We start from the raw sequence: 13,906 nt of genomic DNA, 5'->3' as shown, positions 1-13,906 counted from the left end.
ATTTCTGGCATCAGTGGATCTACTTGGAGTTCCACTTGATCCGCGGAAATGTCTTGCATTGGGGTTGTGGGGGCGTCTGACGTGGCATCGCGCTATTTCTCCCGGCCCGATACTACTCTATGTTCGCTTACTCCTACATGGGTTTGGACCTATTGATAAAAGTGGTATTCTAAATTCATATCAGAACGATACCGGTACTTGCAAACCGGAAGTATTCGTCGCGAGTGTGGTACGCCTCGCATTTCACGATGGCGACCATTACCGAGACCGCTGTTGAGATCGGCAAGAGTCCTTTGAAGGAACACATCAAGTGGCACGATCTTCCAACACCGGAAGAACCAAATATCCCTCTTCCGCCTCCGTCAGTCAATCCAACGTCGATTTTAGATCTCGATAAAGGCACACCCGATAGCCATGTTCCTCGGGATCCACGACTTATCCGCCTGACGGGTGTGCATCCATTCAATGTCGAGCCGCCACTTACGGCTCTCTATAAAGAAGGTATGAGATTATTGAAAGGGAAATTTTTGGAGTATTGGGCTAATTGGGCCAGGGTTTCTCACATCCCCCGAGCTATTCTATGTCCGGAATCACGGCCCTGTACCTCAGGTCCTTGATGAGGATATCCCAAATTGGGAACTGAGTGTTGAAGGGTGAGAGACCGATTTTACTCCTTTTGTGCAACATCGACGAAGACTAACTTCGTAAGCAGACTGGTCGAGAATCCCATAGTCTTAAATTTCAGAGATATTCTCCAGAAATACGACCAAATCACCGCCCCGATCACCCTCGTCTGCGCCGGCAACAGACGAAAGGAACAAAACACAGTCCGCAAGTCAAAAGGCTTCTCATGGGGTCCAGCTGGACTCTCAACTGCTCTGTTCACGGGGCCTATGATGGCCGATATCTTGCGTAGGGCGAAGCCCATGCGGCGGGCCAAATACGTGTGCATGGAGGGAGCAGATCAACTGGTGAGAGCATCCATCTCATTTCACAGTACGACCAAGAAACTGACCATTCCAGCCGAACGGTTATTATGGCACATCGGTCAAATTAAACTGGGCAATGGATTTCAACCGAGGAATCATGTTGGCTCACAAGATGAACGGCGAGTCGCTGAGACCAGATCACGGCCGGCCATTACGGGCTGTTGTCCCCGGCCAGATTGGAGGGCGGAGCGTCAAGTGGCTGAAGAGACTGATATTGACTGATAAACCGAGTGATAATTGGTATCACATTTATGATAACAGAGTGCTACCGTAAGTCGTCGTCTTGAAAGGCTCGTGAAGGCTCTAACACGTGCGCAGAACTATGGTGTCCCCGGAGATGTCTGCACAGGACAAGAATTGGTGGACCGATGAGCGATATGCTATTTACGACCTCAATGTTAATTCTGTGGCAGTTTATCCTCAACATGAAGAGGAGTTGGACCTTGCTACGGCTGGATCAACGTATACTGTCAAGGGCTATGCATATGCTGGGGGTGGTCGGAGGATCACTAGAGTAGAGATATCTTTGGATAAAGGCAATAGTATGTTCACCCACTCAGATCATTGATTGTCCAAAGAGACTAATTGGCGAATCTTGTTCCAGCATGGAGACTTGCCGATATCGAATATGCAGAAGACAAGTACCGCACGTGGGAAGGCGACCTTTTCGGCGGCAAGGTCGACATGTGGCAGCGAGAATCCTGCTTTTGCTGGTCTTTCTGGTCTCTGGATATCCCGGTAGCAGACCTTGAAGATAGTGGAGCGATACTGGTCAGGGCAATGGACGAAGCATTGACCGCCCAGCCGCGTGACATGTACTGGTCCGTCCTGGGGATGATGAACAACCCGTGGTTCCGAGTAACAATCACGAAGGAAGGTGGTTGTCTGAAGTTCGAGCACCCGACACATCCCGCAAAGGCTGGAGGGTGGATGGAGAAGGCTAAAAAGGAAGGCGGCAATTTGACCAACGGCAATTGGGGCGAGCGGATAGAGGGCGAAGCCCCTGTTGAGCCCGAGCCCGTGAAGGAGATTAATATGAAAAAAGAGGGCGTGAGCCGAATGATTGATCTTCAAGAGCTGAAGGCAGATAGCAGCGCCGAGAAACCTTGGTTTGTTGTCAACGGGGAAGTTTATGATGGAACAGGCTTCCTGGAGGGCCATCCCGGAGGAGCCATCAGTATTTCCTCCTCCGCTGGACTTGATGTCTCGGAGGACTTCCTTGCTATCCACAGTGAAACGGCCAAGATGATGATGCCCGACTATCATATTGGTACCTTGGACAAGGCTTCTGTTGAGGCATTGAAGAACAATGTTTGCCCAGCCTCTGACGAGCCGCGACCAGTCTTCCTTCAGTCCCGGGCCTGGTCCAAGATCAAGCTTTCAGAGGTGAAGAATGTCTCTTGGGATACCCGAATATTTGTCTTCGACTTGGAACACGAAAAACAATCTCTGGGTCTGCCGATTGGCCAGCATCTGATGATCAAGGTCTTGGATCCCGCTACCAAAGACCCCATCATCAGATCCTATACCCCGATCTCCAGCACAAGCATGGAAGGGAAGATGGAGCTGCTGGTGAAAATATACTTTCAATCCGACACAATACCGGGCGGCAAGATGACCATGGTTCTGAATAAGCTTTCCCTAGGCGCAGAGATAGACTGCAAGGGGCCCACAGGTAGATTCGAGTATCTTGGAAACGGCCGAGTGCTCATCAGCGGCAAGGAGCGCAAGGTCCGCTCCTTCAAGATGATTTGTGGAGGAACTGGTATCACGCCGATATTCCAAGTTTTGCGTGCTGTCATGCAAGACCCCCAAGATCCTACAACTTGTGTTGTGCTCGACGGGAACCGATTGGAAGAAGACATCCTGTGCCGGGCCGAGCTCGATGCTTATGTTGCGGCGGGAAGTCGAAAGTGCACTCTCGTACACACCCTGACGAAAGGCTCAGAAAATTGGAAGGGCCGGCGAGGACGTATCTCTGAGGAGTTACTCCAGGAGTATGCGTCCCCTGAAGATGAAAGCATGGCTATTCTCTGTGGACCGGAGGCGATGGAGAAATCGGCTAAGAAGATTCTTCTTGACCACGGTTGGGCAGAGTCTGATCTTCATTTTTTCTAGTTTCTGCTAGGACCATATATCCCTTTTGACCATATTCTGTGAATTTTGGCGGGAGTGGAGTTTGAATTTGTACAGACATGGGACCTCAAAGCACCGGGTATACAACAGTGTGAATTTTGATAAAGATAACAAGGTCATGATTCGTAACATGTCATCGCGGATGGTAACATAATCTCATGCAGGTTAATAGTAATCCCTCACGTCCAAGCGCACTCGAAGATGCTCAAAAATACTGGTCGGCTCGTTCTGTAAGGAGAATGCCGCTCCGGACTTTGCCATGGACTTGGCAGAGGATTTCCCAGGGTCCAAGCTGCGTAAATAGCTCACAAAGGCCGAGGTCTGCTTCCGAAAAGTGGAATACAAATGAAGAGCAGCGCCTTCGTTTTCGTGGCGGAGGCCATTCATCCCTTCCGCCTTGGATAATGGGCTAAATGCGAGAATGACACTGAAGATGTTGTCCAGCAACTTTGCAGCATGCGCGTGCCGTTTGCTAAGAAGAAAAGCAAACAACATTTGATCGAGGATGTCCTCATGGAAATCTCGCAGGCGAGGTACGGAATGAGCGGTTTCGATTGTGCCATCGATGTCGCCACGATCAAGACAGCGTTCGATTCTTGTAAGTGTTCCTTGGAAGAGGCTCCAGATAGACCCAATACCGATGTGGAAGCAGTAATCGCTGACCGCAAGAACGAAGTGCTGTGCGTCAATCCGGAACTTCTGGAACACATTACGTACATCCCCGGAAAGGGATTCTCGAGAAGTAGAGTCACGAACGAGTCCTTTGACAACCGACACCATGCGAAGGAGGCGGAGCAGCTGCTTGAAAAGACGGTCGTATTTTTTCAGAGACCGAGCTGTTATGAGTGCCTCGAGGGCCTCTGGGGGTTTGTACTGTAGACGGAGAAAATCGAGTGCCTCTATGGCATTGGGATCTTTGCATCGCTCGATCTCCTCATCTGTCAATTCTCGAATTGAAAAGTTGAGTCCACCTGGGAGCTCGTTCTCTTTCTCGTTCTGTGCCTTTTCGGTCTGTTCGGGTTCCGTGTCGGAGAAATAGCAGTCTCCAAGGATTCCGATCAGAACTAGCCGCAGTTCTGAGCTCGCTGGTGGCCATGTGTCGCGACTGCCTAGACGCAAGCCAGTGTGCACACCGCCGCGTACTTTACCAGCCTTGCGTTCGCCGCTGTCCATTTCGGGGTCGAACAGAGAATTCGAGAGGCGTGATGCAAATGATCCATCCCCCAATAGCTGGAATCGCCATTGAAGGCTCAAATGGTGCCGAACGTCATGCTCTTTGAAAAGATGGTGGAGGCATGAGAAGTCAATGAGTTGAGCCTGAGATGAAATAATCGGAGCAAGAGAGAGATAGAGGCTTGATGCCAATTCCGGCCCGAAACGATTGCCGAAGGAAATGGAGTCGGGACCGGGGTCTCTGGCCTTTTGAAGCATCTGGCTGACTTTGTCATTGGAAAGGGCCTTTTCATCCATAATAGATCCGGAGACATGTCTCTCATCATCAATGTCAAATAGCTCAAAGGTTTCCTTCACAATGTCATTTGTATTCGATTCGCCAGCGTCCCTGCAGAAGGAATCAACAATCTTAAGCTGCGCAGCCGCACCCCCTTCATGATACTTTAGAATCTCGGCACGGAGTCTGGCTTCGTATTCATGTGCTCGTTTTTGGATGACCTCGATATCTGCCCAGGTGGTCGCATAGTGAAGGTGGAGACGACCTGTCCGGGCGAGAACATCATGTCGGGCAATGGGGTGTTGTGGGTGGGACCTCTTGAGGAGACGCAGACTTCTGCCACTCTCGAATATCGACTGCGCTTGGTCTGCTGGTATGAATGATGGCATGTGGGACCCAAGGTAAGTGTAATCGATTCGCGAGGCCCTCGCCTTGAGTCTGCCGGGGTCTTCGTGATGCTCTTCTTTAACGAAGGTCCGACCACTAGCCAACAGCTCATTCAGTGTTGATTCTTCGGGGCGAAGGCCGATCCAACCCTCGATAAAACCAAACCACGGCGCTGTTACTCGAACAACGACTTCATGTACAAGATTTTCCATCCAGCCAAATTTCTGAGCGAAGATGGTGGCCCACTGAATAGCGCCCGAGATCACTTGAGCGTCTGTGACAGCTTTCTCGACTGCATCAACAAACTCAGCCAGGGCGCCTATTAAGTCACCGCATCGACTAAACAACGTCGTGACCTGAAGAAGCGAGACGACATGTTTAGAATGAGCGAGAATTTGTTCCTCGAGATTGTAGATGATCACGGCGACGGTACCACGCAAAGTGAATATAGCTGACAAGTCCTCGGATTTGGCCGCCGGAGTCCTAACAAACGTTCGTATGCGTTGCATATTGGTGCCGCATTGCAGTACCTGTGTAATCGCAGCGTCCAAAACTTTCAAACTGACACCGGAGACACGAATATCCTTCATGTATCGCTCGAATGCCATCTTCTTGTGGTTGAAGCGGAAGAATGCCGAGCTCCATCCAAGTCCAAGGCGCAACAGTGATCGGATGAAGACGTCGTTTCGAACCAGGCGGCCAGAAATATCACGGTCTTTGGTGCTTTGCCGCGCAAGCGCAGCGTCGAAGCCTTTGGCACCCGATTCACTGAAATATGCCGACACTGGTTCTTGAAACGACCGGTTGAGGTATCTCTCCCACGATCTGAGTGGAGCAACATGGCCGGGTTCCTCCTGCAGAAGATTGGGCGCCCATATGTCAAATCCTTCGAGCTCTGGCAATGGTTCACTCGGCGCATCGGACTCGGTGTCTATCGAGGGGTCGACAATTGAATCAGGAGCCGACGCGGGCAGTTCGAGGTCGGTTGCAAACAAGTTCAGTTTCCATATCGCATCAGTCTTGTCGATTGTACCAGCGGATTGGTGAATGAGGGAGCTCGAAACATCTGTTCCAATTGTAAATGTCAGTCAGTTGTCTCCAGCTGGATCAATGGTTACGTACCAGGCAATTCCGTGTTCCACGGTAGAGTCTCCAATGGTTGCAGAGCCTCTAAGCTGAACCTTGAAAGTCTCCAGAGACTCTCGCTGGAGAAAGGATCGAGCTCACGGTCACAATCCATCGCGAGCCCATAGCCGAGATCGCGCAGGATGTATTGGACGCGTGTTGGGCGCTTCGTTGATTTGGTCCCGCGCGAACAGATGGCTATCGTGCACGGACCAGGCGATAACAGCAACTCGCGAGTTGCTCGTCATTCCGATGTCTTCGTCAACGACAATTCCACCTTTACTCCAGTTCGCAATGCCTCCTCGCAAGAAGGCAAAGCGCGCGCATTCCACCACGCCACAAGATGACGCTGCGGTGCAATCCACTGTGAATACCCCCGGGTCAAGCGACAGCGCCGGAAAGCCTGAACCCGAACACGATTTCCTTACAGATCCCTGGACGGATGAGCAGGAGACTGCACTGTTGAAGGCAATCATCAAATGGAAGCCAGTTGGTGAGTTGATGATGCTATTGACACATTGATTTGGCAATGGCCCTGGCGCTAATGCACGTTCTACTCAAGGCGTCCACAAACACTTCCGTATGCTTGCAATTGCAGACTACTTGAAGAGCCAAGGATATGGCCCCTCCACGGCAGACCATATGCGCATCCCGGGGATATGGAAGAAGCTAGGCACACTTTACAACCTCGAGGCTCTCGACGAGCGGGTAATTCAATCCTCGGCCGCATTGCACCACGAGTACCAGTCTCGCTAACGTGCATCGATCGCGCAGGAAAATTCTGTCATCAGAGACACCAACGACGACGAGGACGAGGAAAAAAGTGAAATGTACTGCCCATTCGAACTCCCGTACGATGAATATGGCGACATGATGTTCGAAAGACGATTAGCAGCGGAAGGATCCTCCTCGCCTGTGACCAGCCGCCACGCTGAGTCGCGACGGGGCAGCACTGTAGCAGACACAGACGGTAAGCTGCGACATCGTTCCCACAGGGCCTCATTTCATCCGCTAAACAAGCCCAACACAGAGCCTCGCTCTTCCCCGGTTCCCTCACGAGGCCGCAAGTCCACCCGCGGTACCCGATCAGCTGCGCGCGAAACACGGTCTACAAAGCTTCATGTCGAAGTTGGCTCTGGTAGTCAAGGAGAAGCATCCGACGATGGGGGCAAATCAGATGGAGAGGACACGGGTGCCAATGATGAAGGGGACGAAGAAGGCGATGAGGGCTCTGATGGAGGGAAGGATAGCGAGGGCGAGGAAGAAGAAGCCGAGGAAGAAAAGGAGGAAGAAAAGGGCGGTTCGCGAAGCACGCGGGCAAAAACGTCAACGTCAACATCAAAGTCCAAGTCGAAGGACAAGAAGGCTTCCGCGAGTACCGGGACGCGTCGAACGAATCGTCGACGTTGATGTGCTTTCATTCCGTTTATACTTCTGCAGCTGTGATACCTACGGATCCTCGGATGGGCGTTTGCGGTTGCCTTGATTCGGTGCCTTGTACAATTATTATGGAGGCTGCATGTGTGAAAACCTACTTTGATAATCAACGTCCTTCGAGGGAACTCGACACTACAAATAGCATTGGCATAAATACACAAGTAGGTAAATTTCGATCGCTATAGGAAGTCTAATGTCGTTCGAGGGTACAGAGGGAATAGATCAAAAGGTCATAGTACAGGAAATCCAAGTAGCAATGTACTTTACAGGCGCTTCATGATGGCCTCGGCGTACTCGTGGGTCTTGGACTTGCCACCAAGGTCACCAGTGAGAGTCTAAAAGAGAAATCGTTAGCAATAATTTTAATCAGGGTTAAAAAAGGGAAAACTAACCTTGCCCTCAGCCAGGGTGTCAAAGATGGCCTTCTGGATGCGACCGGCATGGTCATGGAGACCCATGTGCTGCAGCATCATGATGGAGGACAGGAGCAGAGCGGTAGGGTTGGCAAGACCCTTGCCGGCAATGTCGGGGGCGGAGCCGTGGACGGCCTCGAAGATGGAGCACTCGTCACCAATGTTACCGGAGGGGGTGAGACCGAGACCACCGATCAGACCGGCGCACATGTCGGACAGAATGTCACCGTACAGGTTGGGCATGACAAGGACCTTGTCGTTGTAGGGGGTGGGGTCGGTAACGATCTTCAGGCACGAGTTGTCCAGCAGCTCGGCGTCGAACTCGACATCGGGGAAGTCCTTGGAGATGTCACGAGCCGTGTTGAGGAACAGACCGTCGGACATCTTCATGATGGTGGCCTTGTGCACGACGCGAACCTTCTTCTTGTTGATGGACTCGGCGTACTGGAAGGCGAAGCGCAGGACGCGCTCGGAGGCCTCCTTGGTGATGAGCTTGATGCTCTGCACAACACCATCCACAACGACGTGCTCGATACCAGAGTATTCACCCTCGGTGTTCTCACGGATCAGAACAGTGTCGACGCCATCGTAGGGGGTCTTGTAGCCGGCAATGGAGCGGCAGGGACGGACGTTGGCGAACAGGTTGAAGGTACGGCGCAGAGTCAGGTTCAGGGAGACGTGGCCCTTGCCGACGGGGGTCTAAAAAGCAATTGTTCAGTATTGCCGAGTCGGAGTAACTAATCGCGTTACGAGAGAGAACGTACGGCCAGGGGACCCTTCAGGGCAACGTAGTTCTTCTTGACACTCTTGATGGCCTCGTCAGGGATGGCGGTCTTGCCATCCTTCAGGATGGGGGTAACATCGACGGGCTCCCACTTGACAGGGGCCTGGGAAAAGCTTAGCATCACAATCGCGTCGCAGAGAAGATTGGTTTGCGACGGGTTCGTACCTTGGCGGCCTCGAAAATATCCTTCACAGACTGAGAGATCTCAGGGCCAATGCCGTCACCCTCAATCAGAGTAACGGTGTACTTGCCCTATATTACCAAAATATCGAATCAGTATTGTCGCTTTGTGAAATATCCTTCGGCATGGGGATTTGTCGGTCGACTTGGTTTGCGCGGCTCGCGCCGGCACCGAAGAAAAAAAAACGAGATTTCGCTGGGAGACGACGTACATCGGAGCCCTTCTGGCCCTTGAACTTGGCGACTGCATCATCGGCAGAAACAGCATAGCCGCGGATCTATCATCAGACAAACGAAGATTAGCCAATTGATACTCCTATCGGTAGGGGAGGGGAGAGGGGGGGGTTCAGTTACCTGCGCAATGGGGGCCACAAAACTGGGGGCCACACGGACGGACCGCAGGCACTGGCGAGCAGCAGTGAAGTTTCTAGCGGCGAGCATCGTGAACGGGACCCGGCAAAAGTTAGGAGGATAGGTCAAGAAGTGGTGGGGAAGGAGAAGGAAGAAGGGGAAAGGGACGAAAGAATCGAGTTTCTCGGCGCCGCCGTCCCGATCCGACCGGGACGCAGACCGCATTGGTGGTTTGATGTCCCCGGCAGCCCGAGTCCACTCCTCCCTTCGTCATTGGTGTTCGGCTCCCCCTCTTGCTATCGTTGCTCATTGCTTTCTTTATTTGACTTGACTGTTCTCTTGCTCTACAGCTGCAGTCTCCTGCAGGAGGCTCTGCTCAGCCCTGTCCCTGAACTTTGAACCCCAACCCCCATTTCAATTTGGCCCGTCCCCACTCCACGCGAGCTCCAGCTCCAGCACCAACCGCAGCCTGCACACCATGGCTGACCTCAACGTGGTCAGTCATTACAACCTCCCCGAGGAGTTCCCCGAGGAATGGCCGGCAGCGCTGAATGAGGCCGACGAGTCGGATGAGGAACCTGTTCAACGAACAAAGTCCCGCCCCCGCAAGTCGCGGTACTTCGCGCTAGAACGTACCCCGAGCGACTGGCGGAGTAACCTCGGGTCTCGCAGAGGGAAGGATGGCAGGGAAAATGCGTTAAATGACGAGCCCGACCCATTGGGCACTGGCGACAGTGTTCTACGGATCCTCAAACAGAGAGGTTTGCGACTAGAAGAGGAGGGGGGTAAGCGTTCGCGATTCCTGCTCTCGTCGACCTCGTTCTCGCCCGCGCTCTTCCTGTCTCAAGCACACCACTCGGACTCGATCGAATCCCTCGTGGCTGGTTTAGCCAATCTGTCGCAGTCCATCGATCAAAAGTCGGCGTCGCTGAAAGTTCTAGTCGAGGCAAACTTCGAGCGCTTCGTTCGCGCCAAGGCAACCATCGATAGTGTATACACGGAAATGAGAGATACAGGGGTACCCAAGGACCAAAGGCTGTCTGCTCGCAGGTCAGGGCATTACCGGAGCTATTCTGGTCAGCAGGCAGGCCCGTCTCCTTCTCCGGCGATGGGTCCTGCCCGGAAAACCGCGCTGACCAAGGAAAGTGAGTACGGTATGAGAGGCATTCGAGACCCATTGCTGGAAGCATCCGTAAAGGCAGAAGAAGTGTGGGGACCTGCTCTCGGAGGTCGGGACCGTGAGCAAATGCTCAAGTCCGTGGTGGACACCATGGAGAAGCACCGCGACGTTTACGAAATTGGAAGCTTGTTGTCCAAATCCATCCAGCAACGCGATTATGACTCCGTTTTCGAGCAATACACCAAGGCGAGGACCTTGGCGAATCGGGCGGAGAGCATTGTGGAGCAGGCTTCCAGCAGCCGCCGGCAGCTGAACGACCTCGAGACACATACGATCTTAGCCATGGGGCGAATGTGGATGGATGTCGACCAGCAGATTCGTTCCTTCAAGGGTGAGCTTTGGAGACGGCTCGGCGACGCGCCGACTACATCGACCACAAGCACTGCATCGGGTCCTGTGGAGGAACATATGGAGCTTATTGGAGCTTTGTTGGAATTGGGCGTCGATGATAACCCCATCTGGACATGGCTTCATAGCCGACTTGAATTCCTCAAGACCAAAATCACTTCGTTCTGTGAGCGCTGCAAGGTGGAGATCGAAATATTGCGACGCAGGCTTGCCGCAGGAGACAAACCCTCGCCTCAAGTCACCGCGTCCTACCTTCGCCTGGCCCCTCGTGATGGCTCTGCAGAATTCCCCGAAAGGCTTGATACAGATCATGTCATCGAGCTGTGGGATTGTGTCCAGGCTTTCCTGACCCGTCTTCTTTCATCCCAGAGTGGCTTGTTAGGCGAGGTATTGGACTTTTGGGAAGTTGCCCAGTCCTTTATCGATGGCAGCCGACAACGCCTTCTTCCTGTCGGATTCGAGGGCGAGAGCCGAAAACACCATCGTCTTTCTCGGGAGAACGTCGAGGAATTGGAAAAGGGTGTTGTGGAACTGGTCAACCTGATCCGCGAAAATGTTCTGTCTCTTTTCAATGAGCCTCCGACTGAAGACATATCACTTCTTTCCTCTCCTATTCCACCGAGTCCCACGAGCCCGGCCTCGAGGGGTATCACTCCCACGGAGTCCCGCTTCAAATTGGACCCGAAGAACTTGCCCTTCCCGGTGCCTAAAAAAGGAGAACCTTGGGAAGAGTTTGCCTTTTGGCCTCCATTTTCCAACTCGCTGAGCGGTGCTCACTACCTTGGCAAGTTCCTTGTCATTATTGGTACCGCCGCCAGTGAGATGGCGGCTCTGCACCCAGTCAGTAATGCTGGGCCAACTCGTGATTTCCTTAAGGCTCTTGTGAGTATTGCTCGCGAGCGGTGTGCTCGGGTGGCATGCGCTACGTGGAGCAAGGATGCGGAGGTTTGCAAGATGTTGGAAGACTGGACGCGTGATTCGGACAAACGAGATTTGACCAAGATGCCGGGCTTCTTGGTCGCTTTTGAGAGCGCCAATCTCAGTGGTCTGCAGAAGATTCTTTACATTTCCGAGGCCATGACGAAATCAGGGTCCATGGATGTCGTGACTCCGCCTCCTGCGAAGCTGCTTCAGATGGTTCGCACTCAATTCGTGTCCAGTGTCTACAAGGCACTCAGTGGGCTGGTTGAGAACGCAGAGAGCCTGACGGCTTCGGATGAAGAGAACGAGTGGGTCATTTCCAGACCTGTCATGACGAGCCAGGTACTTGATGCCGCTTTGTCTGTCCTTGCTGCAGATTCGGTGGATTCAAGCAACCGGGTAAGTGTTTCATTCTACGGTGCCCGCAGTCTCCATTACTCACAGGCGATACAGAATGTCCGAATCCTCCTCACACTTTCCAATCTCAAAGCTCTCCAGGCCGAATACGTGCCTCAGTTAATTTCCAACTTTGAGACTTCCTTCTCGGTCAAATTGACGGAAGAGGGCAAGACTGTCCGGGATGTTCTCAAGCAAATCGAGGGCCGCCTGTTCCAGTCATACACCGAACCAACTATCGCTACTTTGGATGAGACGATCACCAACGGCATTGCGGCAGCCGACTGGGTGCCGTCGACCGATCGACCTGATCAAGTTCGTCCCTACGTCTACAATATCATGCTGACTCTTGTGCTGGTCCACACCGAGATCTCGACGACCGTCCCCTCTAGCGTAAACGCCAGCTCCAGCCGCTCTTCACCAAATGCCCCGTCGTCTCTCCTATCGACGGTGCTCACCCACCTCCTAGTGAAAGTCTCTTCGTCTCTGTTGGCTGCCTTCCGAACTCGAACCAGCTTCACACTTGCTGCTCTGATGCAAGCCACCTTGGATACCGAGTTCATCGCGCAAACATTATCACAGTATTCGACCGACGAAGCATCCAACATCCAAAGCCAGATCTACGTCGAACTAGATCGTCGGACCACGAACGAAGCCCGCACCAAGCTCCAGGACGAGCTGGGAGAAATGAGAGTCGTGCTGAAGCGACTGAGAGATCGTACCAAGGGTGAATTTGCCTGCTTCCGAAAATCACGGAGCGGCGGTTCCAAAACTTCTGTTGGCACATAGAGTGGTTTTTTTAAGCGAGATAGCCAATATTCAAACAAATGCATTCATCAATTTTGGTCCTATGGAATTCAAAGCAACCGGGTATCACAGATTTTCGCCGTAGTCCTTCTCTTTCGCTACTGACCGACCATACGCTGCACCCGACTGAGCAGAACGTTGCTCTCTCTGCCGAGTCTCCTCTTGCCAAACTGATCCGGCCGCTTCGCCCGCAACATCGCCTCCCGATCCTTCTGTTTCGCTTCGCGCTGCCGTTGGCGGGCCTCAGCGGCCTCTTTGCGCTTCTCTGCAATCTCCATCTCCTTGGTGAAAGCCGATCGCTTCGGGTTGCGATTCTGTCTCTTGCCATCCTCTCGCGGGCGGCGTTGAGGCCTAGGCGCAGGCTCTGGAGCAGGCTCTGGCTCTGGCTCGTTCAACATCGTGACGCGATCGGGGTGAAGCTCTAGAGATGCAGGCTCGGCTTCATCGTCTTTTGTCTTTCCATCTTCCTCGTCGGCTCTATCGTATACGGACTTGGGTGTTCCGGCGGCACGTTCTTGTGCCTTGATCTTGGCGTAGGCTTTCTTCACTTTGGCTTTTTGGATCAGATCGGATTTGATTTTTTGGGCTGTTGATGGATATGTTAGTCGGGCGATCGCAGTCGACAGAAAACTAAGCCGGATACTCACTCTTGCGCCGATAGGTGCCATCGGGGAGATTTGCCGGGCCGACGCTGAATCCCTTGCGCTTCTTGACGGGTTCAGCCCCAGAATCTTTGGCAAAAAAATCGCCGTCGCGAGTGCGTTTCGGTGCCATGGCTTTTCCAAGCGCGGAATTTAAGCCGGTTGCTGTGGTTGAGTGTTGGTGGAGTAAATTAAAGCAGAGAAAAAAAAAGGCGGCGATCTTTTAAGTCCGAGCACCGCAAAACGGTCGACGGGCTGCAACCCCACGAACAGGGAGCTAGGGAAGGTCGAGAACGCGGTCGAGTATTTACACTATTGGCCTCACTACCCTCATGACTCTTCTCATCCATCCTTCGATTTA

At 52.8% G+C, this 13,906-nt stretch overlaps 6 protein-coding genes across 6 annotated transcripts; 3 read left to right on the top strand and 3 right to left on the bottom strand.

The window, feature by feature from the left end:
• Positions 1-248: 248 nt before the first annotated feature.
• niaD (nitrate reductase NiaD) lies at positions 249-3,107 on the top strand (the record flags this gene model as incomplete). Its single annotated transcript, XM_058452470.1, has 6 exons — positions 249-501; positions 554-653; positions 713-971; positions 1,024-1,259; positions 1,308-1,531; positions 1,594-3,107. The coding sequence occupies 6 exons, from the start codon at positions 249-251 to the stop codon at positions 3,105-3,107; spliced, it is 2,586 nt and encodes an 861-aa protein (XP_058309008.1).
• A 183-nt stretch (positions 3,108-3,290) lies between these two features.
• On the bottom strand, positions 3,291-6,202 carry N7498_005407 (tubulin gamma complex associated family protein; the record flags this gene model as incomplete). Its single annotated transcript, XM_058452469.1, has 2 exons — positions 3,291-6,028; positions 6,085-6,202. The coding sequence occupies 2 exons, from the start codon at positions 6,200-6,202 to the stop codon at positions 3,291-3,293; spliced, it is 2,856 nt and encodes a 951-aa protein (XP_058309007.1).
• Positions 6,203-6,381: 179 nt separating this feature from the next.
• On the top strand, positions 6,382-7,497 carry N7498_005406 (EAF7 family protein; the record flags this gene model as incomplete). Its single annotated transcript, XM_058452468.1, has 4 exons — positions 6,382-6,580; positions 6,650-6,795; positions 6,862-7,057; positions 7,118-7,497. 4 exons carry the CDS (start codon positions 6,382-6,384, stop codon positions 7,495-7,497), a joined length of 921 nt encoding a protein of 306 aa, XP_058309006.1.
• Positions 7,498-7,787: 290 nt separating this feature from the next.
• Positions 7,788-9,342, bottom strand: N7498_005405 (isocitrate dehydrogenase (NAD(+)) IDH2; the record flags this gene model as incomplete). The annotated part of the gene is made up of 6 exons (XM_058452467.1): positions 7,788-7,859; positions 7,917-8,636; positions 8,702-8,824; positions 8,887-8,973; positions 9,114-9,179; positions 9,256-9,342. The coding sequence occupies 6 exons, from the start codon at positions 9,340-9,342 to the stop codon at positions 7,788-7,790; spliced, it is 1,155 nt and encodes a 384-aa protein (XP_058309005.1).
• A 388-nt stretch (positions 9,343-9,730) lies between these two features.
• Positions 9,731-12,886, top strand: N7498_005404 (exocyst subunit SEC5; the record flags this gene model as incomplete). Its single annotated transcript, XM_058452466.1, has 2 exons — positions 9,731-12,100; positions 12,155-12,886. 2 exons carry the CDS (start codon positions 9,731-9,733, stop codon positions 12,884-12,886), a joined length of 3,102 nt encoding a protein of 1,033 aa, XP_058309004.1.
• Positions 12,887-13,002: 116 nt separating this feature from the next.
• Positions 13,003-13,678, bottom strand: N7498_005403 (uncharacterized protein; the record flags this gene model as incomplete). Its single annotated transcript, XM_058452465.1, has 2 exons — positions 13,003-13,490; positions 13,552-13,678. 2 exons carry the CDS (start codon positions 13,676-13,678, stop codon positions 13,003-13,005), a joined length of 615 nt encoding a protein of 204 aa, XP_058309003.1.
• Between the last annotated feature and the right edge of the window lie 228 nt (positions 13,679-13,906).

This window comes from Penicillium cinerascens (genome assembly GCF_028974065.1).
Source record: "Penicillium cinerascens strain IBT 15544 chromosome Unknown contig_5_segment0_segment0, whole genome shotgun sequence".
Classification (NCBI taxonomy): domain Eukaryota; kingdom Fungi; phylum Ascomycota; class Eurotiomycetes; order Eurotiales; family Aspergillaceae; genus Penicillium; species Penicillium cinerascens.
This window is presented reverse-complemented; position numbering and strand designations above follow the sequence as displayed.